The sequence below is a fragment of the Siniperca chuatsi genome, linkage group LG16 (assembly GCF_020085105.1).
Source record: "Siniperca chuatsi isolate FFG_IHB_CAS linkage group LG16, ASM2008510v1, whole genome shotgun sequence".
Lineage (NCBI taxonomy): Eukaryota > Metazoa > Chordata > Actinopteri > Centrarchiformes > Sinipercidae > Siniperca > Siniperca chuatsi.
Genome location: NC_058057.1, coordinates 24,830,551 through 24,857,976, shown reverse-complemented (window position 1 = coordinate 24,857,976; position 27,426 = coordinate 24,830,551). Strand labels below are relative to the sequence as shown.

Below are 27,426 nucleotides of genomic sequence, written 5' to 3'. Positions count from 1 at the left end.
AGAGGGTCCTCACAAGTGTATAAGTACTAACTGTGAGTGTGCATGTGTGTCAGAGAAGATATACAGTATCAGCCTGGTGTGTTTTTATGGCCATTAAAAAGACAATCAAGTCAGAATCCTGAAGCCATAAACTATTAACTAGCCAAACTGATGAACCCTGCCTGCCTGTGTGTGTGTGTATGTGTGTGTGTGTGTGTGTATGTGTATGTGTCAGAGTGTGATCAGCATGACTGTGCTATAATGAAATCCTTCAGTGACAGCATGTAGGACAAGTATTGCTGTTGTTAAAGAGAGCGGCAGACAGAGGTGAGTGAGAGAGGAAGGGAAGAACTATATAATATAAGAAAAAATGTGAACTAGAAAGAAAAACAAAATATAAAATGTGAGAATGAAAAACAGAGGTGGCACCAAATAACAGCCTGTCTGTCAGTTCAGAGTTAAGAGTGAGAACACAATCAGAACCATCCACAGAAGATGATGCTCAAATGGAAGGGTTATTGTGAAGGTTTAAGTGTAGGTGTGTTCACACTCATACTGTAGATCCCGTTCACAATGGCGTGTTTAAACTGTGAAAGTTATTAGCAGAAATGGCTTTAAAAGTCTGTGTTTCTATGGTATATAAAAGCCTGTTATTATGGTACATAGTGAATGTTGACTTGCAGTGTTGTGCAAGGTCACACTACAAGAGCTAGCTCAAAGTTCACATGCATAGTTCACAATTTTGAACTGAGTTCACAGTACCAGAAAATTAACTAATTCACGTTCATTTCTCCGTTTTTTTTTCCCTTTAAAAAATGCTATGAGTTTGACTTGGGTGGAGAAACTCTGCGACTGTTGGCTCGTCTTACCCTTTGTTAATTTTCTTTCTTGTGATCATCATTCGCTCGCAGATATTTCCCAAGACCGGTCGGAGGCCTCAGCTTGCTGTCGTTTCAAAAATCTGTGACCCATCAGATTCTGTGACCCAAAACACCGGCATGCCAGGTGCCGTAAAACACAGTTCATTAGTTGCAAACAGATACGTTCAGTTCACTGTTCACCAAAAACATGAGCGTGTTCAATGCACAACACTGCTGACTTGTATAAATGAGTTGCACTAACAGGCCCCTGTAATTACAGCGCTGTCAGAAAGTTGGTAACGGTGTGATGCATGTTCTGTAAGTAAATCTTACATTTCAGGTGTAATTTGCAGCTTTCAGAAGCAGAGCTTTTAAAGGACCATATCAGTGGGTTTCCTGTTTTTTATATCCATGTCAAACACGATGGGAAAAAAGGGCCAGAGGTGGAGGCTTCAACCAGGTGCTGCTTCAGGCAGAGGAGAAATGGATTTTTGATCTCAACACTAAATCTACAGAGGGACTTTATCTGTCTTATAAATTTTTTTTGCTGTTTCTCTCTCACTCCCTCACTTTTACCTTACCTGTGACTTATCCACAAATCTTTATTTTCTATGCAGATTTGGTTGCATATTCTCTCTGGCCCTCTCTCCTCTCCCCGGCTACTGTACCTCCGTCAGACTGAGGCTACCAGCTTCAGCTAATGTTATTTTAAAACTCCTCTTTTAAAACCTCTGACCATTAGTTAATTTGGACGTCCAGATTCAAGCAAATCAAACACATTTTGAGGCAGATGGCCGCCAGCCCAGAGCCTAGTTGTACTTGAGGTTTCTTTCCTTGCCACTGTTGCCAAGTGCTTGCTCATGGTGGGAATTGTTGGGTCTTTTGTTAATAATATTATAAAGAGTACGGTCTAGACCTGCTCTATATGGAAAGTGCCCTGAGATAACTTCTGCTATGATTTGATGCTATATAAACAAAATTGAATTGAATATTTAAACCTACTAATTAAGAAATGTGTTTGGAAACAGTCACTGCATTATCAAGTGACAATAGCCTACCTCCCAAAAAATCTCTATAAATGGATAAAACGTTTCACTTATCAGCAATTAATAAGTGCACTAAGCACTAAAACCTCACTGTAGGTTTTGGTAAATGGCTATAAAAGATCAAAATCATGCTGTGTTTCCTAACCTTTTAACACTCACCTCACTTTTGGGTATGGGCTAAATTAAATCAAAAATAACTTTATTTAATCATGATGTCCTGATGACTTTTTCAGATAAAGTTTTCAAAGATGTATTACATTGTTTGACTGCCAGACTGCTTTGAAGGTAGGGATACATACTGTATTTTAACCTTTCAGTCATATACTTGTGTATGGTACCTTTTTGAAAATATCTCCAATGATCAAAAAGTCCTTTCTTCTCCAACATTACATAAACTTTACTTTCATTAACTTTCCATAGTAGTGGCAGTGAAATCTCTACATAGTTCTAGCATCCCACAGGTGGAACATTTGGTGGTAAAAAGTTAATGGGCTGAAACACCTAAAATCATCCACACGCCTATAATAAATAAGAATGAAACTTTTTGAGTCCTGAGCATCAAATACCAGTTTCAACTCCTGTACATACATCCAGAATCATCTGCAGTGGAATACCAGGAACCTTTTCTGGCCCCTAACCATGCATTTAGTTCCCAAAATGCTCATGACCCCGTCACATTGTCAAGCTGTCATGTTAATTTGTGTACTGCATGTATTTGTATTCTATATTTAAGAGCATGGAGGCAGCTCCAAATGGATTATATAGACAAATGATAAGCGTAGCCATGACACATAACTGTATCAACCATTCAAATGAGGAGCAACATCCATATTTAGCGTGATTAAGGTACTAACTCTCCACTGGTTGTCATTTATGATTTTGCCAAGTTATTTATGAATTTTATTTTATTTATTTATTTCACAGCTTTTCTGGCATTTTACAATGGAAGAAGTCAAATTTCAGGTTATGGTCTTGTTTTTGAATTTGTGGTATATTTGGCTTTCTCTTTGGTAAGATTTCTTATATGACAGTCTGCACCTCTCTTTGCCTCTCTGGGCTGTATTTCAGTAGCAGCTCCTGTCAATTCAATTCACTTCAGGTCATTTCAGTTCTGCACTTCCATATGTTGCCAAAGATGAATGAATCAATTTCACTTCACTCACCGACTGTCTGTCTGTCTCTGAGTGTGTGTTTATATAAGGAAATGTTTAGGCAAAGGGATGAAAAGGCCAGAGGTTTTTCATTAACCCTGAGCCAATTTATTCTACACACACACACACACACACACACACACACACACACACACACACACACACACATTCACACACACACACGGACACACTCTAAAATACTTTTTATACGCGCATATAGTGTACTGCTGATAAATGTATGCAGAGACACACACTTACACATACAAAAGCAGTATGGATAATTAAGCATGCAAATACACACACACAGACACACACACACACACACACACACACACACACACACACACACACACACACACACACACACACACAAGCATGTTAAAAATGCTAATGTAAATTCTCTCACACACATATGTAAACAAAAACATGTACAAATATACATCTACACACTCAAAGACAAGTACACACACACAGTTGTTGCCATACCTTCTCTCTTGTTGTTGCGAATACATTTGACTTTGGGCAGTTTGGCGAGAAGCTGACAGTCACTTTCTGTAAAAACACAAAAGACACCATGAATTCAAATGAACAGAATAGTATATAATAGAATTGAATAGAATAGTGTGTGCTGTGTAATATATCTTGATAATTTCTTGACTTGCAGGGAAATTAGCAGCTCGTTGAAAAGCTCTGCAGCAGCAGGACAGCAATTCAAAGCTTTCAGTTTGACAACTCAGACATTTGTTTAGTTGCTGTTCAGCCGACTGTGTGCTCCCCGCTGAATTTTTGAGTTGTATTAATATATTATTTTAAATATAACTGTCTGCTGTAATACATGTTAAAAAAAATACTCTGGTAGAAAGTGTCAAAATGAAAAGAATAAAAGGAAAAAAGGGGGAAAAAAACAGAGCCACTGGGATGAGTCATTTACAGAAGTGAAATTAGTATTTATTACATGTTTTGGAACAAAAATGGAATTTGAAAATATTGCTTGTTCTTACAACATCAGAATTAGATTCTGATGTTCCATTATTTCTGAAAAATACAACAATTAGTTGTAATTCCAAAATAGTGAGATAATAATGAGAAAACTGGAGAATTCTTGAAACTACTGAGAAGTAAAGTACAGTAACAAGAGATGAATAAACCTGATTACAGTTTTTATCCAACAGGCTACAGATAACAATTATTTTCATTATTGATTATTCTGCCTATTGTTTTCTCAATTATTCAGTTAATCATTAAGCCCAAAAAAAAATGCTGGAGAATAGTGAAAATGACCAATCATGGAGTGAGCACTTGGTGACGTTTTCAGGTTGTATGTTATGTCCAATCAACAGTCCAAACATCAAAAGATAGTTTATAATGATATAAAATAAAGAAAAGCAGCAAATCCTCACATTTTAGAAGATGAAACCAGAGAATATTTAGCATTTTTGCTTTAGAAAATTGCTTCTTAACGATTATCAAAAGAGTTGCCCATTAATTTTCTAATCCACTAATTGATTAATTGGCTAATTGTTTCAGCTCTATCCTAGAGTAATTTTCATATCATCATCTGGCAGTTAAACATACTAGAAAACAACATTGTTATCTCATCATGTTGTCATTACGTTTATCATTACATGATGATGTGATCAGTTTATTATGTTTTCCTAAGCTCCATTATATTCCTGAACATAATGATTTTACCAAATTACTTTTACTTTTACTCAATATTATTCACATTTCATTTTCATTGAGGGCCACGGGAAGATAAGTAGTGATCGATCACACAAGTGCAAGTAGTTGAACTGAAAGTTCTTTATGACTCTTACTGCTGCTGCTACTGCTCTCTCTACTATTGTGTTATGAAAAGAACAAACATAAAAAAAGGTTATAGGGGGGAAAAAAACCTTCAGTCACACTGTGTCAAAGTTTAGTGGCCCTGAAGGACTGAAAACCTCCATCAGAGCCCTCTGAAAATAAAGGGACGCCTGGTTGCTCTCCTCTCACTGAACTTCTCCTTTCAAGAGGGAAACTGTGATCTCTTTGTGAAAAAAGGCAAGAAAATACTTTGACCCAGACAGAAATGTTTTGACCCATTATGAGGGTTAATTCTTTAAAAAAGTTATTTTGTGACCTGGGATTCAAAAAATACAATTTTCTCCCAAAACTAAAAGTTCAGTCAGGACTGTCAGCATCAAGGTTTTAACCATTTACTGCAACATTATGCATTTTATTTTGGCGGTTTGGTTACTTGGCGGCTCAAGTGATACTCTGGAACAAATCTAAGAAAATGTAACACAGACTGTCCCTGAGCTCACAAACCTTTAATGAAGATGAACACATACTGTATTAAAGCAACATACAAACTTCATAAACAACTAAACGCTAAAACAGGAGGATGCTGGAGAGGCGGAAAGTGTTGAATTTCTGATAGCGGGCAGCAGTGTAGCCATGAGGATGCAGAGCTCAGAGTTGTTGAGTGCAGACAAAATGAGCGCCAAATGTTTATATAGACCTCCTATTGAGAGAGATACAACGTGGACATTTGTGACTGGAGGATGTGTGACACATGTGACCATAAAATGACTTCCGTGCCTGCCTGGATTGCCACGAGGCTCCATTTAGAGTTCACTCACTATGACCGTCTACAACAGGGGTACTTGTACACCAGGGCTACTTCTGCAGTGGCCAGGTGGTAAGTTGGCTAATCTTTATATTTATTCACAATAACCAATAAACTACCTACAAGAGGACAACTGCCCAGGACACGTCTCCCACCCACCTGAGTCATTTGTGACACCTGATCACCACATGCCGCGACTGAGAGTGTTTTGAAAACGAGCTAGAGAGCCAGCAGAGAAGTTGAGCTAGATTGATAAAAGCAATGGATAAATGGTTGAAACGCGCAGCTTCCTTCACTCATTGTGGTAGCATTACAAATGCAAACTTGACCAAACCTACTGAAAAAAAGAGACCAAGCCTAAATATTGACATTTCCTGGATCACTATAGCTTGAAAAAATGAAAAAAATATTGTAACAATATCAACTTTCATATAGTTAATAGTGTTAAATACTAATAAATGTGGTGTACTTGAGCCCATCTGATAGGACTGTGGGAGTATGTTAGACTAAAAAAGTTTGGGGACCACTTAAATAGAAAACTATAAATCCCTCATAGCACCAATATTGATAATAGTGATTAACAGTCTTTCTGGTCGAGACAGAAAGATTCTACTGATGTGCAGCAGGATGGTAGTGTGGGAAAAAAGGATTCATACTAGGTCAAATTTCCCAAAATAAATCACTGCAAGAAATTAAGATAATAGCCAAAGGCAAGATATAAACGTTATTAAATGACACACTGCTGTGTGGGAGGAAATTAAGTTCATGAACAGTTTTTCCTCTGTGGTTTTGTAGATCAGCCTTCACATTCAGTTGTAGGGTGACATGTTTCAAGTGTATATACAGTATCGTTTACACTATTTATCCTGTTGTTGCTCATTCTTGCATATATCAGTCTCCACTGCTGATTGCATCTCTCCACTGCTTCCTCATCTGTCTTGATCATTTCTTCATAGTCTAAAACTGGCACTATTTAACGTTCACTTGGATTTTCACTTCTGTACATGTGCATGTGGCACCATCTGTCCTGATTGGCTGTCAGGTTGGTGGCGCAGCAGGTGTCTTTGATAATAGGGTGTTGGAAAGACTGTGGAGAATCGTCAGCAGGTACTGAGCCACCAGTTTCAGAGTGCATGCTCTGCAAAGTTATTTTTTCCTTACTGGAATAATTGGTGTTCATGTTTTCTCCTCTCTGCAGCGAAGGAAGTTTTTAAGTTTCTTTTAGTTTCTAGTTCATGTCTGTGTCTCTGTATTTCACCAACTACTAACCGAAGGAGGAGACACCAGAGGCTGAAAAAAATTGGCACAAATGTGGCAAGGCAGCCATGTCTTTGAGACATTTATGTGGTATTAAGGGAGCTAGCAACATAACATTAAGTATTTCCTAATATGTTGACTTAATTTGTGATGTGACAACTTCATGTTTGAAACACAAAGCTGCTTATATACACGTCATGGATCCACTAACAAGATGATCTCACTGTGTTGACTTTTCAAACTAAAGCGCTGACGTTTTTGTTTCACTGCACTTCTGTACACTGTCATTGAGTTTTCTGTTACATGTTAGTGTTTTTCTTATCACTGCTGTACTCCCTGGCCATAAAAAGCAAAGTGCAGACATATTGTTTTTGATCGTATCAAGGTCAGCTCAGCAGATATGGAGGAGAACAATTTTGGTGATTGCTCCTCTTGTAAAAGTGTTCAAGGCTTTTAAAGGTGGGGTATGTGATTCTGGAGAAATCCAATACCACGACAAATACCATGATATAGAGCCAACAATGACACATCAAGTAATGTAATATGTGGGTTAGCAAACTGTCCCTACAGTTGCTACTGCGAAGCTAGCAGCCAGAGAGGACAAGACTGTTTCCCCGAGCCACAGTGAACGGACAGCTAGTGGACCGTGAGGAGATATTCGCTGAATTTGACAAAAAGACGTGTATTGGATTAGAATTGCATACCCCACCTTTAAATGTCTCTGTACAACAACTTTAGCTGACTGTCCCTGTACAGTGATAGAAAGTAAAGTACATTTACTCAAGTGTTGTAAGTTCAATTTAGAGGTACTTGTAGTTTACTGCAGTACATTTTATTCCACTTAAAACTCATACTCCACTACATTTACTCCACTATATTTATATGATGACTATAGTTATTAGTTACTTTGTTGATTAAGATTTTACATACAAAACTTATGATCATCCTTTAAAATATGATGCATTTTAATAAATCAAACCACCTAAAGTAACTCCACTGTGACATAAATCTTTACAAATGGCTCACAAATATATAGTTTTATTTATATATAAAAAAAGGTTCAGTAATTTTCAAACAGGAGTTAATAGTGCATTTGTTGGGGACTATTTCCAGCTGTGGATTAATACACATGCAATGCTCTAATCAGTAGTTGGGCAGGACGACGTATGTGGGATTGAGTCAAAATAAACTACAGTGTAGTGTTCATGGTAATGAAGGAACATGTCACCCAGTGCAACAGTGTGGCTCATTGATGTGTTTTTAATCATTTTTGGACAATAATTGAGCTCTATGGCACAGAGGAAGAAGATATATCAGACTTCGGATACACACACAATACTTGTTAGTAGGATAAATTCATAGTTGGTTTTAGTCTTTTCATTGGATTTGTTGACAATAAGAAAAATAAAGACTATCCATAAAAAACCCTCATTCTAAGGAATCTAAATACTGCTAGTTTCATTGTTTTAAGTTTAATCTTTACCATTTTCTGTGGTCTGTTTGGTTTCACCTGGACTTTCGGTCTCTCTGGAGAGAGAGCGAACACAGCTGCAGGCGAGAGACCAATCATTCACTGCTCGTCATTCTCCTCTTTGACCCAGAATGGAGGTCTCTTTTTATGGAGATAGATTTGTCTTGATATTATTTGTGTGAACAGATCGACAATCCGATTGACAACATCTCGTTTTTGGTTGTGAATCGAAAAGGTGTTTGTGGATCTCAATTCTACACTTGTGGATTTGCATCTTACAACAGTTAACGTAGCCTAACTGGAACAATGTAACCTAACGAAATATGGTGCAGATTGTTTAAAAAAAACCCAGCTCATAGAAAGACTGCGTGCTCTTACTTTGAAATGCGAAAAATTACATCGTCAGCAGTCAAGCACGTGCTATCTGAAAATGGCCGAGTGATACAAGTGGATTTTCGTTCGGACGGCGGAAAGTTTGTCTCGAAGCCCTGTGTGTAAAATGCAAATCCACAAGCGTAGAATTGAGATATAAAAACTGGATTCACAAATTCGAAAGTTGGAAATAGGAAGATATTTACAAATAGTTTTCATATATTTGTTTAATTAATTTAATGTATTCACAAATATCTTTGTATTTGTGGAATTTGTTTGTGTATTTGAAGATCCATTTTACAGATTACACATTTACACACGGATTGTCGATCTGTTCACACAAATAATATTGAGACAAATCTATCTCCATACATTTTCACCTTCATTGTAATCGTGAAACTGTGGACCCAGCTGCTGTGGACACATTCCTCCCTCTGACCTGTTATGAAGGTCTCATCTTTGTTATCTCTGACCTGGAATGTGTGTGTTTGTGTTTGTATATGCGTGTGTGTGTGTGTGTGTGTGTGTGTGTGTCCAGCTGCAGCTTACCGTTGTCACTGAAGTCGTCCACCAGAATGACCTCATGGATGAGATGAACTGGAGTTCTGTTCAAAACGCTGGAGAGGCAAAAGAAAATATTTGTCTTAAATATGCACAAAAACATGTATATAGTCGAACAAAATGCATGTGCAATATACAGTTAGCTGACAAGTAAATGCCAACCTGCACACACACACACACACACACACACACACACTCAGTTTCTCATGAATCCATTATGTACGCACTGCACACCGTATGAAACAACATATTGAAAATGTCAGCCCAAATTCCTGTTATGAAAATGTATGACGTGTCGCCTCTAAAAAACTATTTCATTAAAGAGGGAGATTGAAACATAAAAAATTCATAACTTTTACTGGAAGAAAATAAGAGAATGTGGTTTGTTCTGGGTGGGTTTCTGCTCTCTTTTATTTAATTATTTCTACTTTTCAATAACCTATGTGTTCATCATCCCCTGTGGATATGGCTGAGGAGGGAGAGAGGAGGGAGGGAGAGTGGGAGGAAGGGAAGGGGAGAAAGGAGGACAGAAGAAAGATAGGTAAAGGTTAAGGTTAAGGAGGGAGCAGACAATAGATAAGAGGGGAGAAAGGATGAAGGGAGAGAGAGGAGGAATGACAGGAAGAAGTGATGGAGGAAAGAGAGACAGATGACAAGAGGGACTGTGGAAGGAAAGGGAGGAGGACGGTTCGGTTAGGGGATGAAGGAGTAAAGAAAGGAAAAAACAAAGAGACAACAAGGCTGCCAGTGACAGTTGGAGGCAATAATAGAGGACAGGAAAGGATAGAGGAGTAAGAGGGGGATGGAGGAGGAGAGAAGGACGGAAGAAGAGATTGTGGAAAGAAAGAAATATGTAGAGGTGTGAGAAGGAGGGAGGAAAGGAGGGACAGAGAGAGGAAAACAGGCTTGGCATGGATTGAAGTAGTGCTGGAGGGTAGAAGAAAAGAAAAGAAAGAAAAGGGAGGGAGGGAAGCAAGAAAATTAGGAATAAACTAGAAATGCGAAAAGGGTGTCAGGGATGGTTGGAGAGGATGAAAGTGGGAAGGACGACATGAAGCAGAGAGGACAGAAAAGAGGAAAGTTGGGAGGGAAGGAGAGAGAGAGAGAACAGAACGTGGAATGTGGGGAGGAAAGAAAATTTGAGAAAAGAAAACGGGAAAGAACATAGGAGAAAGGAGAGGGAACAAGAGGTGCATGGAAGGAGAGATGGAATGAAAGAGGAAAGGCGTGAGAACACAAAAGAGGGAGTCAGTAGGAAAAGTGGGAGTAAAGAAAAGGAGGGAGGGAGAGAAAGGGAGGAAACTATCATGTGGTATACTGTGGCATTACTGTGGATGTGCACTGTACTATTTTGTGCATATTTACTTTATTACATTACTGTAATAGTGCATTTGTTGTGGACTATTTTCAGCTGCAGATTAATATGCAACTGATGCTCTAATCAGTAGTTAGGCACCAGGACGGTGTTTGTGTGGGATATGAGTCAAAATTAACTACAGATACCAAAACAGATGGATGGAATTTGGGAGAGGCGAAAATGAAGGAGGGAGCGAGGGATGGAAGGAGCTGAAGCTGATAATGTAGGAGGAGGAGGTGTGGAGCGAAACTATGAGTCTCTGAGGCACCGGACCCCATCAGGAGGAATGATGGATTGGGGGGGGAGTGAGTGAGGGATAATAAAGAAGGAGGAGAGAGGGAAAAAGAGGGGGTGGCAGGCTGGTAAGGGAGACAAATAACCCTGATTGTGACTCTCTCTGTGTGTGTGTGTGTGTGTGTGTGTGTGTGTGTGGAGTCGAGGACCAATCAGGAGAGATGGATGAATGGATTGATGGATGAGATGGAGGGAAGAAGGGAGGAGAGGGGAGGAGAAGGAAAGGTGTGGAGCAAGCAAATAAGAAGGAAGGCTGGAATCAAGATGGAGGGAGGGATAAATTCTCATTGAATGAAATAAGGAACGTTTACTTTAACAAGTTCAACTCTGTAATCTCAGATTTCAAAGAGCTAAATTAACTCTCAAAGTTAAAAATACTCAACATGCCACAACCCTGAGGGACATTATTATTATTATTATTATTATTATTATTGTTGTTATTATGATCTTATCTATTTTAATATCACAATTCTTCTGTTTATGTATGTTTTTATTTTACACATGCTTTGGCAATGTTAAGACTTGTTTCCCATGCCAATAAAGCCCAATTGAATTGAATTCATAAAGATGGAGAGATGAGGTCATCAAGTAGGAAGACAATAGTGTATTTATCTCATTAGATCACATTAAATCCTCCACTGAATGCATACATCTATCTATCTATGGTACAGTGAGGCAGACAGACATGGATGGACACAATCTCTTTTCTTTCTTCTCTCTCTCTCTCTCTTTCTTTTCAATTAAATTCAATTGGGCATAATTATTTGCATGGGAAACAGATGTTAACATTGCCAAAGAATGTGTAAAATAAAAACATACATAAACAATCTCTCTCTCTCTCTCTCTCTCTCTCTCTCTCTCTCTCTCTCTCTCTCTCTCACACACACACACACACACACACACAAACACACAGGAGTTCCCATTCTCTGGTTCACAGGCCACTAGCTATGAGGCTTAACCTCCCCTCAGGCGTGCTGAGGGAGAAGCTATCTTCAGCTCACAGAAAATATTATCACTGCTGACAATACCGCAGTCGGCTGCCACAGAATAGCAGCTCTATATCTGCACCGCTCATTTCCAACACTCTATATATCAATTTTAGGGGGAATTTTTTGAAAAATTTTCATTACCTACAGCTGCCATTTGGAGAGCGCTTTCATCCAAAGTGCCTTGAGAGCGTGCATTTTTAGAGCTGCATGTGTGACCCCGGTGGGAATTCAACCCCACTCTCTGGCATTGATAGCGCTGTTGCTAAATGGGTGCTGCTGTACGACTACCAGGGTGAGGGGTTCAATTCCCACAGGAGCCACCCGTGCTCAGCGTATGTGCACTTACAGTAGAGTGGGGCAATCTGGATAAAAGCAATAAAAGCTGCGACCAAAATGCTTAGTTCTTCAAAGACCAGAACGAAAACAACAGAGGTATAGTAAAAGTGACTGTATCTTCAAATGGACAACTACAACATCTCACCCGAATTTAACAGGAGTAGAGAATTTTTTTCTGTTTAATTAATGACTGATACGTTCGATCGATTTTGTGTCTTGTCAGTTGGCGGAGACTGGCGACCTGTCCACCGTGCACCCTGCTTCTTGCCAAGTGCATGCTGGGAAAGGTTCCAGCCCCACACAACTCTGAACAGGATAAGCAGCTTAGAGAATGGACAGATGGATGGATAGTCAATTAGCTCACTAACCATAGCATTAGGCATAATGTGAAACAGATGTGGACTGAACTCAAGTAGCAAATTTTATAATTTGCAGACATTCAGATGTGTTTAAACTGCAGGCCTAAATCAAGGTCAGGAGCACTTGTTTTTAAGTGATTTTGAATTTATGATTGTAACTTTATAGTAAAGTATGCCAGAAGTGTCTGCAGTATGTAAGATAGATGGAGAAGAAAGAGAAACACAGGATACTGTGGGATGAGAGCTTTGTATAAAAAATAATAAAATGATTTATTCAACTACTTGCTTTACACTACTGCATTCTTTTCTTTTATCTTAACTGTAACTGGTTTTTGTTTTGTGTTGTGTTTAGCCACACTAGCAGCACGGCTCTAGTCCACCATTTTGGTCCAGACTGAACAACTTTCGGATGGATTGCCCTGAAATTTTGTGCAGACTTTCATGGTCCGCAGAAAATTGATCCTCTAACGTGTGTTCGAGCACCACCATGAGATTAACATTTTTGGCATTTAGTAACATGGCAAAGAATTGCCATGAAATTTCATACAGATATCCATGGTCCCCTAGACTTTTCATGTAGAGGCGACCACCAGGAGGTCAAAGTTTTCACATATCCAGTGAAACATCTCAAGATCTTAAGAAATTTGATTTGGATGATCCCTTAACTTTTCATGTAGCACCATCACTAGGTCAAATTGTAACTGTGTCCAATACTTTGGTTTATGACCAATTACTATTTTATTTATTTATTCCTATCAGCCTCAGCTGTACTTTGTGTTTTGTGCTAATTAGCAAATGTTAGCCTGCTAACACGCTAAAGTAAGATGGTGAACATGGTAAACATTAGGCTATACCTTCTAAACATCAGTATGTTAGCATTGTCATTGTGAACATGTTAGCATGCAGACTTTAGCATTTAGCTCAAAGCATCACTACGCCTAAGAACAGCCTCAAAGATCGGCTAGCATGGCTGCACACTCTTCGTATTGTTCTTCTATGCTTGCTTCTAAGTGTCTTTGTCAAGGCTATCTACGTATTTCCATGAAATAAGTTTGGAAAAGAAATAAAGACAGAATTCATAGAACATCCATCATTTACGTTAATTTGAAACTGCTCTCATTTACTGTGTTTACTGTTTACACATACAAATGTCATTACATTTGGTGAACAGCAGATTATGGCTTGTTAAAGACTGGAAGTCTGGGAGTTCGACTTGGCTCCTCACAGTCTTAGGACTTAACTTGCCTGTGACTTGCAAACAAATGGCATGGTACAATGTCTGAAAAGATATACACACTAGCAAATTTATCCAGTAGAAGCTTTAGCTTTAGTTGTAGCTATTAGTCTGTGTTTTGTATGTTAACAGCCAATTTGCTTATTATTCCTCAGACAACACTTCACTAAGACAGAACAGTCTACTGTAAGTTTCTGTCTACAAAAACTTTTTCTAGCTCCAGTTGTTAAACCATTTATTTCACCGTTGTTTGTGCATTGACAACTCTCTGCTGGTCCTCCATGAAGGCAGCAGATGTGTTTGCTGAATGTATGACGCAAATACAAAACCTCAATTACTGGTTTAAGATTGTCTTGTCTCTCTGCTGCCCAGGATTTATGGATTTATTTATACCTGAGAAGTGATGCTTTCAACTGTTGTGAGCTAGATATCTTCTGCTCTGTTGGTTACTGTAAAAACACATTGCAACCCCTTCATGTGTATGGGGTATATTTATTTTACTCCTATTATAAATCAGCTGCAGAATTGTTTTTCCATAACGCCATTCCCTACAGGTGAGGAGTCAAATTAGTTTTTACTGTTCATGCGGTATTAGACTTTGCTCGGGGCACAATTTTGTTTCTTTTTTTTATCCTTTCTAAAGCTTTCTCTCTTTCCATCTTTCTCTGTTCAGACCTTAGCTCGGTTCCCTCCCTCTTTCATCCCCTCTCTCTCTGCCTGATTGGTTCGCTGACAGCCAGTTCTTCCATCCTCTACCTTGCTCGAGTAATTCATCACTCCTTTCTCTCCACCTCTGCATCTACCACTCTTTCCATTCATCCGCATCCCACCATCTTTCTCCAACCAATTTCTCTATCAAGACCTCTGACAGCAATGGAAGAATTTCACTGCAAAAATGAGATGTCCAAAAGTCCTTATTTATTCTTGGATGAGATTATTATTAAAAGTCATTGTCACATTGTAGCAATGAACATTAGCTCTTACAAAACACAGATCTAGCTTTTCAAAATGATACTTTGCATCTTTTTCATTGCATGTTAAATCTTTCTTGCCCTGACAGAAAGCTTTTCCCAGCAGATCTGCAGAAACTGTTCTTGGAAAGAAATCCTGCTTCAGCCACTCAATACGTTCTGTTCTGTCTAACCAGCAGTGATGCATTGTGCTATATATCTGCACCCAGTAAATACTGTCTCATCACTGCTGATCTACAGTGCTATAGATCTACATTTATCAGTCCCAGTCTGGGGTCATAAGCCTAGTTTGTCCACATTAAATACAGTCTTGTCACTGCTAATCTACAATGATCTATATCTATATTCACTAATTACTATCTGATGATGTTTATTTAATGGTTGCTGTATGTATAAGCCAATCAGTGATAATCTAATGCCTCATACAATGTAATGATACATATCAGCATCATGTAAACACTGTCTAATCTTGACAAATATTATCTAATCACAGCTGATATCAGATGCCAAACGTATGTATTCTGTGAAAGCTGTCTATTCAGGAATGCTATCAGATACACATGTTTTAGGACTTGAGCCCGTTGGCCAACATCTGTGAAGAATCAATGTAAATCAATGTTTCAGTTATACAATATGTTTGCTCAAATGGTGTGCAAGAATGGGATTAAAAAATCAAGAAGGAAATGAAGAAGAGCAGGGTACAACAGAGTAGCACTAAATTCCATATAAAACAGTAAACTTGCAGTAGAAAGCAAAGACTATAAATCTGCCTAATGGCCTCTTCCTAATAAATCCTGAGTGATCAGTTGTAGAGGAAGTGATCTGGACTCTTTACTGTGCGTTTTTAGGACCACTGAATCAGAAAGTGCTGAGCTGGTGCTGATCTAGAGGGAGAGATCTCTCTCTCTCCCTCTCTCTTTTTCCCATGATGCCCCTGTGGCTCCTTTATAATAATGGAACCTATGCAGCTCAGGAGGCCGTTTTACACACACACACAAACACACAAACACACACACACATGCAGAGCCAAAAGAAACTAAACCCATTAAAACCAAATATGTTCTCAAAAGCTCCACATCTCTTTTCTCTCTCGTTCTCTTTCTTTCCCTCCCTCTTCGCCTGCTTATCTCTCGCGCAGTGGAGACAGAGAAGATGAGATCAATTTTCGGATCTGAGCTTGATTAAATATCGACAAGGCCCGGTTCCCCCTCAGAAAGCAACTCTTTGATCACAAGATGAAAAGCTTTCAAAGTGTTCCTCATTGTCTCAGAAATCAAAGTTCGGCCTGCATATCGCCGAGCCCCAAAGCGCACAAAACTCCCAAATTATACCCTTTTATAATGTAATTGTTGGCATTCAATACGCTTTCAGTGTTTTCAGAGTCCCCGGAGCAAAGCATGATTGCAGATAATAAAAAGAAAACTTATCCAGCTATTATCTGGCTATTCAAGATTTTTTTTTTCTGCTTGAAAACTGACGCCTGAAATTAGATTGCAATTTTTTGCTGTCTTCGCCTAAATATCTTTCAAAGCCTCTTAGAAAAAGTTTTTTAACTCTGAATATCTTTTGTAAACTTTTTGGCTATGATCCAATGAAGATTGGAGGATAAGCAGATTGACATTTTTCAAAAGTATTCACCCATAAAGAGTGATGATGGAGGCTTTTTCTCAGCTTAGTACTTTGCCTCACATTATCTTAGTTTCACACATTCACATTTGGGAGCCACTAACATCCTCTGCCTTGCTCAAGGGCATAACAGTAGCATCTATGAGAACAGTGACATTAGTAGTAAACCCACTTTGTACTTCACACTTATTTTAATTTTATACTTATACCCACTTGGTACTTAATTTATTTTCTGACCTGTATTATAGTGTATTATATTTTTTGCTTAGTACTTCTATTCCTGTGTGCACTGACATGACAGTGAGCTGCTGTAACAAAAGAGTTTCCCCTCGGTGATCAATAAAGTATTTCTGATTTTGATTCTGATATTAGCAGATTAAGGACCTTGCTCAAGCGTGTGTCATTCCTTCTTTCCTTTCTCAAGATAGTTTTAAAAAACATTTGTTTTTGCATTCATGCACTTGAGGGAACCTCTGACATACAAGATGTTTGTGAAAGTGAGCTGCAGGAACTCTCTCTGAAGGTACTGACACATTTTCGTTTGCATACTGCAGGTATACGCCTATAAATATAAATATTACTATTTAACATTAAATCTCACTACACACATACACTGTGTCAATAACACAGCAAGCAAAAATATGCACTCCAGGCTCGGGGTCATGTTTGCGTCAAAATTTAAGGTCTATGCAGGACAGCACAGTGTACATTTTCCTTTCCACAATGTCTATGTTTGCTTATTGCCTGCTTTTCAGGTTTAGTTTTTTCAACAACATACTGTACTCATGCTGGTAAATGCTATGATTTTTAGAAGACAACTTTCATATCTTGATGATCAGAACGTACATTTTTTTACGTCCTAAAAACAGGTCCTTTCTCAAAGCTGCAGCACCATGAGAGAAAAACTGAAGGTGAAACAACTTATTTGAAAGCTCTGTTTCCATAGCAACCAAACATCACTCTCAAAAAACAGTTGCAGCTTTTGAACATTTAAAAACTCCACAAAACAGAAAAGTTGCCCAATATGTGCATTATTGTCTCATTACTCATTATATCAACATTTTCTGTCTGTTGGCTGTGTTTGTTGTTGTCAGCTGCCTTCACTGACTCATGAAAAAACTGTGAATGTCAAGTGATCTCTTGTAGCACTATTTCAACCAAAGTACTTCAGTCTGCCTGCAAAGACACCAGATGAAGCACTTATCTCAAAGTGGACACTTTCTGTGAACCTGCTGCTCCTTTACTCAAAAGCAAAAGTGTTTGTTGAATCGTTGAACAGCAGCGCTTGGCCAGGTGCACAGAGAGTAAGCAAGGTTTTCCTTTACACAACTACTTCTGATGCACAACTGAGTGCAACAGTTTGTTAGTTTCAAGCAAACCCTGGCCTTCAGTCTTGCTGCTGAATAAATTACACGTATGTAAAACTGTTGACAGGTCACCTAAAATGGCAAACAAGGCCAATAATTACTCTTCATGTCATGACTTTTAATCCATGTAGAGTTAATATTCGTAAAGCTGTGATGTTAAGTCTTATGCAACCCACATGTTTTTCTCATCCCTCAAGACAAATTCAACTTTCAAGATTTCAAGACTGGGACGCCATCTTGGAATACAGTATCCTACAACACATCCATGGTGAACCCCCTTTTTTCCTCTACTCATCAGTCACGGTGGCTGTCACTGCTCATGCTAACGACCATGTACTGGAAAATCTTGCTTTGGTTTACTATTTTGTTATATCAATTGCCATTCAAGGGCAGTAAACAAACATAGATTGCCTAAATGGAAATGTTTTGGATTGTCGCTGCCATAAATATCTTTTAAATAGAAGATATGTTCATCTTAAAATGTTTCCATGTCAAGCAAAGCTGTTTTCAGCAGTAAAGATGGTCCAGGGGATCCTGTGTATCCTGGTGAGAGTGAATGTTCCAAATTCACAAACTAAAAATAAAAGGCAGCTAAACTACTTCCAGCTCCAAGTCACCACCGGCAAACACACACACACACACAGCAACACTTACACACACACACACAGAACCAGAGCCAAAGGGAGCAGAGGGGCTCAGGGAGACAGATTGTCTTTTAATTGGTTGAAAACTGCAGAGCTTTGAGAAGGGCTGAAGGGGAGGACACACATACACACACACACACGAAACACACAATGTCCTCTGTGATAGTAAGGAGACATAGCAGGTCCCTGCTGACTGACTGGTATAATGAGCTGAACCCAGGCCAAAACCTGGAGGTGTGTGTGTGTCTGTGTGTACTGTATCTGTTTGTATTGTGTGTGTGTGCGTGTCAACCTGCTGATATCATCAAACTGAAAAACAGAACGATGGTTCAGAGATTTAGGGTCAGGAGAGTAAATGCGTGCGTGCGTGCGCGCGCGTGTGTGTGTGTGTGTGTGTGAGAAGGTTTTGTTCTGCGGTACCATCACTGTATCTCTGCTGTAAATTTTGGCAGCTCAGTGTTTCTTTGCTCATCAGCCAAAAGTCTGACTGATACAGGTTTCTGAAGACAGATAATTTAAAACCTAAGATGCTGATAGCTGATATTCTGCCAGAATTCAATGTCATGTCAGACCTGGATGTACATAAATTGTATGTTAACAGACAATTACACCTTACACCTCTTCAGGTGTTATAAAATGATGAAAACACAAACGCAGGTCTTTAAATTTACAATGATATGACCAAACATTTGATGAACTTTAATAAAAAATAAAAGCCCCAGTTACAAAATAAAAGTTGGATGTATTTTACAAAATACCATTGTAACACCAGTTTTACCACTGAACCATATTATCTAAAAGGTCTCAGGTGTGTGTGTGTGTGTGTGTGTTACCTCCTGATGGTGCGCAGCAGGGTGGATCTGGCCTCGTTGTGGAAAGTGATGATGATGGAGGTTGGAGGAAGATCAGAGTCGTAATGAAGAGTGGTGCACCTACAGAGAGAGAGAATGATTGAACATGACATCGGATCCATTGATCCATTGACAGGCATATTTCAATCAATCAATTTGCATTGATATGTGTCCAACACGCTACATGAGCCATGATGCTCTGTATTAATGCTTGTTGGTTATAGTGATGAGAAAATGAGAAAATATCATCAACACTACATACTATTACATTCACCTAACATAAAAAATAGTATACTATTTAAGATTCATATTTTGGTAAGATAAGATGTCATACTTGCTGTCTGTTATACAGCTGTCTTCACACACACACACACACACACACACACACACACACACACAAACAGTGACCAAGTGATCAGACCAGACCTTTTAAAGATGAATTATAGATAACCAGCCAGAGGCTCATTTAAATACACCACATAACATTGTGAATGTGTGTGTGTGTGCTGCCTTCCCAGCAGCCTTTTCTTCTAAAAGAGCAGAGGCAGACACACACACACACACACACACACACACACACACACACATACAGTATAATGAGAAGGCTGGCCTTTACCTATCAGATTGATGGATTGGTGACATTTTCAAACAGAAACAGTCTGCTTGCTCTGTTCCGGCCTTCATTTTTAAAAACCTCACCTTTCTCAAATGTGTGTGTGTCCGTGTAAAACTTTACAGGACACACTGCACCATTAGCCAGCTTAACACATGGTTCTCTGCTGCTTACCTAATCTACTCCCATAATGTGTGTTTCATTATTTGTTTATTGAAGGTATAGAGGTTGGAATAGTCAATCAAAAATACTTAAAGAAGAAAGATTTAATTGATTTCCCCCAAGTCCTGCCATTCAAAAACATTAATGACCAGTTATTACATCAAATTACTCATTGGAGTCATACGCCATCTGAACAACGCCTTTGCTCTTGTGGCATACAGAATGAAAGATGTAATATTACAATTTATGTAGATTCATTTACAAGATTCAAATCTGAGTGTAACTTAAATGAGCTTGATATGCTGTTTGTAGGCGCAGACAAGAAAGATGTTGGAACGTTTAGTAATTTATATTGTTTGGATGTCATTTTTTTATTTGATCACTTAAAGTTGTATTACAGGGCATATTGTTTTGTATCGTAACATCAAACTCAATAAACTAACTACAGCAACTAACAGTCAACTAAAATTATGGGTGCTGCAATTTTTATGATTTTCTAAAAAGAACGACTTTTTCATATCATACAACACAACTGAGTGACAGCACTAGTTTTTGTAGCACAACTACAAAGCCATATCTATAATAACCCCAGCACGTTTGTCGGCTTGTCACAAATAAAGGTTGGGAAGCTCTTCTCTGCTGCTTCCCCACTATGTAGTTTAAAAAGATGAGATATATATTTATCACAGAAAAATTTTAGCTTGTGTAGCTCAGAGGCAAGAAAACCTGTCTACTTTTCAAGCATTTGAAATAAGACGACACCAAAAACATGTTGACTAACTGTGATAATAAAAAGCCAAAATCTCTATGAAGTCTGGCCAATTCAGTTAATCTGTCCAACCAAAACTCATACATGTGACTCAGAAGACATGACTTTAGACCAAATGTTTATGGATCTCATGAACATGACTTACTTCACCTCGTCATATATTTTGTTGTTGGGTTATGTCTAATAATTCTGCATCATATTCCCAACAAATACTACTGTATGCAATTAGCTGAATGTGTACTCTAGCAGACTTTTGGTGCCATATATCCAATATTTTGTGGCTTCAGCTCCTACAAAATCCCACTGTGTCCCGTCAAAGTGTCCCTGAGCCAAACATTGAACAACCTCTTGTGAGTTGTTGTGGGGTTACAACACAAGCTCAATTCCTAATTTGTTGTATTAACAGGTCGGAAAGCAGCATCAGTCAGTGTACACGAGCACCCGGCTGTGAAATAATACTATCAGCACCTCATTAACTTGCAATTTGATTTTTTTAGTTTAGAGGCACAATGATTAAGTGGGGAAACAATACCACCAAAGCAGATTAAGAATGTAAAAATTCAGAAATAAGCGTATGATTCATGCTTTTATTGCCGTAATATGCACATGTAGTGTAGATGCAAGGAGAGGGTTCAGTGTCTTGCTCAAGGGGATGTCAGCCAGTGGTGGTAAGCTTTAGTCAGTGTTTGGAAGTTTGTTAATTTGTCAGAGCTGCTTGTGAGCTCTGTTTCTTTCTTTATTCCTTCTTTCCAATTGTCTTTCTTTTTGTCTTTCATCCTTTCTTTCTTTCTATTTTTCATCTTCTCTTTCTCTTTCCTTATCATTATGTCTTTCTTTCTTTATTTCATTCTTTCTTTCTTTCCATATGTCATGTTTCTTTTTTCCATGACTCCATCTTTCTTTCTGTCTTTTTTCCCTCTTTCTATCCCTCTATCTTTCATTTCTGTCTTTCCTGTCATCCTTTATGTTTTTCTTTCTCTTCTGTCTTTCTGTCTCTTTCTTGCTTTCAACGTTTTTCATTCCTCCTTTCTTTCCTTCTCTGTTTACTTTGTTTCAGTATTACTTAACTGCATTGTCAGCTGCATATTCTATGATCAAAACATTTGATAGACGAATGAAATTGAACTGAAGACAGAAAGCACAACATAAAATAGAAATACATACGGGCCTGTAAGTCTAGCTCATGGCCCAGTTTGTGAGTTTTAAACACACACATATGTACACAAACACGCACACACACACACACACACACTTTGGAAAGCTGAGGCTTTTTAAATTGAAGGCCAGAACAGGCTATGAGCAGACTGTTGTCACTTTGCATTCAGAATTCTTTCTGTCTTTCGTTGGTTCTTCCTTTCTTCCTTCCTTCCTTCCTCATCCATTGTCTCTATCTTTCTCCTAGTGAGAATAGGAATATGTGCTGTATATATTTGTCATATCATATCCCATCATGCCCCTCTCTGCCTCCTCCATCCCTCTATCTCCCCGTCTCCATCTCTGGTTTTCCTGCAGTTGATTTATTCAGCAGCTCTACCGGAGAGGAACGATAAGAAGATAAAGACGAGCTGCTACTGTGTGTGTGTGTGTGTTTGTGTGTGAGAGTGTGAGAGAGAAGGACGAACGAGGCTGAGAGACACAGTGACAGACAGGCAGAGAGACAGACAGACAGAGATGTACAGATAAAAGTTGTGCTGACAGATGACTGATGTTGAAGCTGATATGAACAAGCTTCCATACTCCCAGAGCGTATGTATGTGTGTGTGTGTGCGTGTGTGTGTGTGTGTGTGTGTGTGTGTGTGTGTGTGTGTGTGTTCCTGATCCGTCAAAGCTCAAGAAAACACACACACACACACACACATACGGAAGGAAAAGGGAGGAAATACAGAAGAGGGAAGAAAATAGATGAAGAAGAGGAGAGGGACAGGAGGAAATAGAGAAGTGGGATAAATGATGGGTGAGGTGAGGAGAGAAGAAAAAAGAAACAAAAAAGGTGTTAGAGGAAAAAAGAAGGAGGTGAGAGGAGGGTTAAGCAAAGAAGAAAAGGTTAGAGGAGACAAATGACAAGAATAGGACGTGAGAGGAAGAAAGACAGGAAGATAAAAGGGAGGTGAGAGGGTAAGAGCAAATATGAGAAAGAGGAAGGAAGAGGAGAGATCAGGAGAGGATGTAAGGAGGGAAAAGAGGAGAAAAAGAGGAGAGGATGAGGAGTGAGGAGAGAGCCATGATGAGAAAGCAGAGAGGAAAGAAGAAGAGAAGATAGGAGGGGAGAAGAAAAATACGAGAAACAGAGACAAAGTGCAACGGCGAAGAGGAGATGGAAAAGTAGAGGAGACAAAAACAGGACAGAGAACGCATGAGGGGAGAGGATAAGAAGAAGAGAGCACAGGAAAAGAAGAGGCGAGGATGAGAGTTAACTGAGGGAGAGAACAGAGATGAGTAAGAGGAGCAAAGGGGAAAAAGAAAGAAAGGAGAGGAGCAAACAGATACTATGGAGGGTACTGAGGGAGAAAAATGGAGAGGGAGAAAAAGAAGAATAGTGAATGAAATGAAACACAAATGGAGAGAGGGTGAATACAGAAAAAGGGAGGAAAAGACCATCAATGAAAAGAGATAAATAGAAAAAAGCACAAAACAAGACCTTCGTCATCTCCCAATGTACACAAAACTCCCCCTAAAGCCCATGTTAAAGCTGTATATACCTCCATACAATCCTCAGTCTGATTATAGGCAAGAGATGAAGAAGAGGAGAGGAGATGGAAAAGTAGAAACAAAACACAAGAAAGCAAAGCAAAGAAACGGGAGAAAGAGGAAAAGGGAGGAGAAGAGAACAATGAATGGAAGAGTGTAATGGAGAGGAAACAAGGAGAAGCGGAGAGGAGAAAATATTTAGGTTAAAAGAGTGCAGAGGGTATAAGAGACAATAAAGAATATTGTGGGAGAGGAGAAAGAACGATAAATAAAAGAAGAGGGATGAGCAGAGTGTTTACTGTAGATTTCTGTCCAGATGGTGCAAAAATCATTTATATTTGATGAGCAGAGCCATTTGAGGAGTGGATATTGGTTGTGTGTGCGTGTGTGTGTGTGTGTGTGTGTGTGTGTGTGTGTGTGTGTTGGTTCATCAAAGTTCATCTGGAGGTGAGATAAACACATGAAAGGACAGGTCAAAACAAGCAGCGTCCACACACACACACACACACACACACACACACACACACACAGTCCCTCTCTGCGGGCGGTGCAGCAGACCTGTCAAAGTGTGTGTTCGTGCTGCAAAATACTAATGGCCACTGATGTAGCCCTGAGATACTGTCAGACCTTTTCACACACACACACACACACACACACACACACACACACACACACACAGCGTACCTACCTACCTGCAGCTTCTGATTAGCACCTCTAACGCTCTTCTCTATCTCTGTCCTTCACTTGTTCTGCCTCTCAGCTTTTTTCTATTGTATTTTCCCTGGATTTCTCTCTCTCTCTGTGCCATGCCTTGCCCTCTCTGTCTCTCAGTCTTGTCTTGTTTTCTTTGTCCACCTCTGTCTCACTCCTGGCTGAAAAGTTACAAACATAATGGCATGAAGCTGAGTAGTGATTTACAGCTCTATTTTTGGGCTAAATCCTGCCTCAAAAGAGCAAAGTGCTTCACCTCAAGTCGTCCCTGTTTGTCACCGAGCTAACAAGTCCTCCAACGTAAACAACAGAAAAGGATGTTTGCCATTGCTTTCCAAAATGACCCAGATGATTCCTGTCTATCGTAAGGACGACATCGCTTACCTCCATGGTTATGTTTTGATAAAGTTTCGGGAACTAAAACTACTTGGTTAAGGTTGGTTTCTTTAATGGGCATGGTTAGAAGAAACCAACTTTGACTGTTGGCAGGAAACAAGATGTGAACAGCTGTCTCCAGTGCCAAAGACGCATGCTTTGTAAACCAAACCATCCACTCCAACCTCCTGCATAAGAGGCCATACACGTCTTTGTGTCACCAAGATTGGACATTACTTAGAACATATGCATGGTCCTTGTGTTTTTTCAAACAATCCATTCCTCTGTGGAGTTTTAGCTGTTTACAATAATTTTAGCAGCTGCAAGAAAGTCAACGATAACTTCAATTATAACTGAGAGAAAAGACAAGAAGGGTCTTATATGACCTGACTTTTAGCAGAGCTGTAGGCTCAAAACTTTGACTCATTTCCTGGGTTCCTGTGTCATCCTGTGAGTATTTGCAAACAATGCAGGAATGGTGAACTTCACATTCAACAAAGGAAAATGGAAAAGTAGCTTACATTATGCAAATGCAGTACACTGAATAGCTGTTTTTACAAAAAGGCGACTGAGAAAAGTATCAAATATCATATTTTTTCAATGTGATATTCTTAAGAATAAACACGTGCAATGGGAACTGTAATATCATTTTGTTTTTACTTGGGCAGCATGATATGGAACAATGTCAGTTTAATCTGAGCAGAGTAGCAGCACGCCTGCTGGAGTAAGATATTTTGGTAAGCTTTTCACCTCTGGCCTTTCTTTCTTTCTCGTCCCACTATCTCTGTCTTGCTTCTATTCAGGTGTTCACAGAGGAGAAGATGGCCTAGTTTTGGCTGGTTAAGCAACAGCCATTTACATATTTATACACTGCTGGTGAAAGAGGGAGCAAGGGATTTCTCTTCTACTGATCGAGAGAAAGAGGAGAAAAGAAAAAAGGGACAGCGAGGGACAGTTGATAATGCCTCATTTCTTCTTTTACTGGAAAATTCCATTAGGGAAATTTCCGAATCAATGACTCCAATGAATGAATAGCACAAATGAATAGTTTCAGTAGATTCAACAATTTTAATTGAAGCAGGTTCAGTCCCCAAAAGTAGTGAAGGGGTGTACATATTTTGCAAAAGAAAAACTGACCAGGTTGTGGCTTCATATTCACTATTTTCTGCTGCCAAAGTAGAGAGTTTATTTAATTTCTACTTTTATAAAACAACAATAAAGTCATTCACAATGCAGTGTGCACCACACAATCTACAGAACTACATTAAGTTTACGCTCAAATGCACACACAGACCCATATAAACACATTAAGGTAAGATGAAACTTTGATTCATGTGGCATTGCATCTCGGTAGACTAAAAACTCCTGGATCAACACAATAAACTAATAACTTGCTCCTCAGCCTGTGCATTAAAACAAGACTTTGCAACTTTTAAAAGATGAAACAACACAATCTTCCTCTTACAAATTATAAATTGAATTCATAAGCAAGAAAACACACCATCAATCAACAGCCTACAGCCTTACTCAGATATTGAAGATAATGTTGTGTAACTACGGAGCCCGGGAGGTGACATGGAAGTAATTATTTTGTCCATGTCACCTCAGTTTGCTGTCTTTATGTCTCTTCACTACTTGTGCTACAGTTACATTACCATTGCCATGTAATTGTCACTTCAGCAAATGTTACATGGTCTCACTTTAACTGTCCACCAACTTTCATTTAAATCAATTAACAGAGACTGTCAGTTCTGGTCATTTGCTCAACCACTTAAAATGAAGTTTATGTTTTTCCTGACAACTGACCTACGTTTAACTGAAAGAAATGTTTGTGTACAGTATACACAGTACATAAATAACAAATGAGATGCATGGATGCATGCAAATTAAAGGGAAATTATACAGTGTGAAGAAGAGGAAATCATTTCTAGGTAGTGTGTCATTACTCTTATTACTCTGAGTGGTGAATGTGCTGTACGTCATTTGAGAATACAGTAACTGTATAGATCTAAGCAGTGCGTCTGTATGTTTAAGAGACAGGAGGGTTGCTGTCATGTCTGAAATATCTATTGTATTGCCCTTGACAGGAAAACTGATGGACAACACTGCTGTCAGTTCAACATCCAGTTCCTCTGTGTGGTCCTCTGAAGCATTTCCTCAAAGTCAATTCCACTCAACGTCTGATGTGTGTTCTTTGTAGCTGCTACAGGCTGAGCAGAGGTGTAAGGTGCAAGGCATGGACCTGCTTGCTAACTCTGCATTGACAGAGGAGAAAGAGGAGTCTGGGGAACGTAATGTTTTTTTTAAACCTTCCTGAAAAATCTATTGTTGGCAACTTTGGAAAACCTATAAAAACTTTTCAGAACACTATTCAGCACTTTTAAAAAAATAATCCAGACTCTCTCTTGTTGATACTCACACGTCAGTATTTCGAAGCAGATGATGAAGTGGCTATAGGTGAAGAGTCATGGCTTTAAAAAGAAGAGATCTCATTTTGAAGTAGTCTGCTTCATTATCATCACTCTACAACTGTCCTGCTGCATTATCAGAAGAGTTAAATATTCCTTCTGATCTGAGCTAAATTGGGACAAGTAAACAGATTTGACTGCAGACTCTGATTCCATCCATTTAAAGGGAACTGACTCTTTTCTGTGAAAGTGACAGAATTCTATGCTTTTGTTGTTTAAATAATAAAATACAAATTAAAATGAATGAATGAATAAAATGTTTAGGTGACATTGTGCAGTCACTGAATCAACCATGGAATGAAAT

At 38.9% G+C, this 27,426-nt stretch overlaps 1 protein-coding gene across 2 annotated transcripts in view; it reads right to left on the bottom strand.

The window, feature by feature from the left end:
• galnt14 (UDP-N-acetyl-alpha-D-galactosamine:polypeptide N-acetylgalactosaminyltransferase 14 (GalNAc-T14)) overlaps positions 1–27,426 on the bottom strand; it is a 160,440-nt gene that overhangs the window by 43,930 nt on the left and 89,084 nt on the right. For both annotated transcript variants that reach the window (XM_044169064.1, XM_044169063.1), the window contains 3 exons: positions 19,319–19,417; positions 9,297–9,364; positions 3,523–3,588 (listed from right to left, as the gene is read on the bottom strand). In XM_044169064.1, coding sequence (XP_044024999.1) covers positions 3,523–3,588; positions 9,297–9,364; positions 19,319–19,417 — 233 coding nt within the window. The remainder of the gene's footprint in view (positions 1–3,522; positions 3,589–9,296; positions 9,365–19,318; positions 19,418–27,426) is intronic.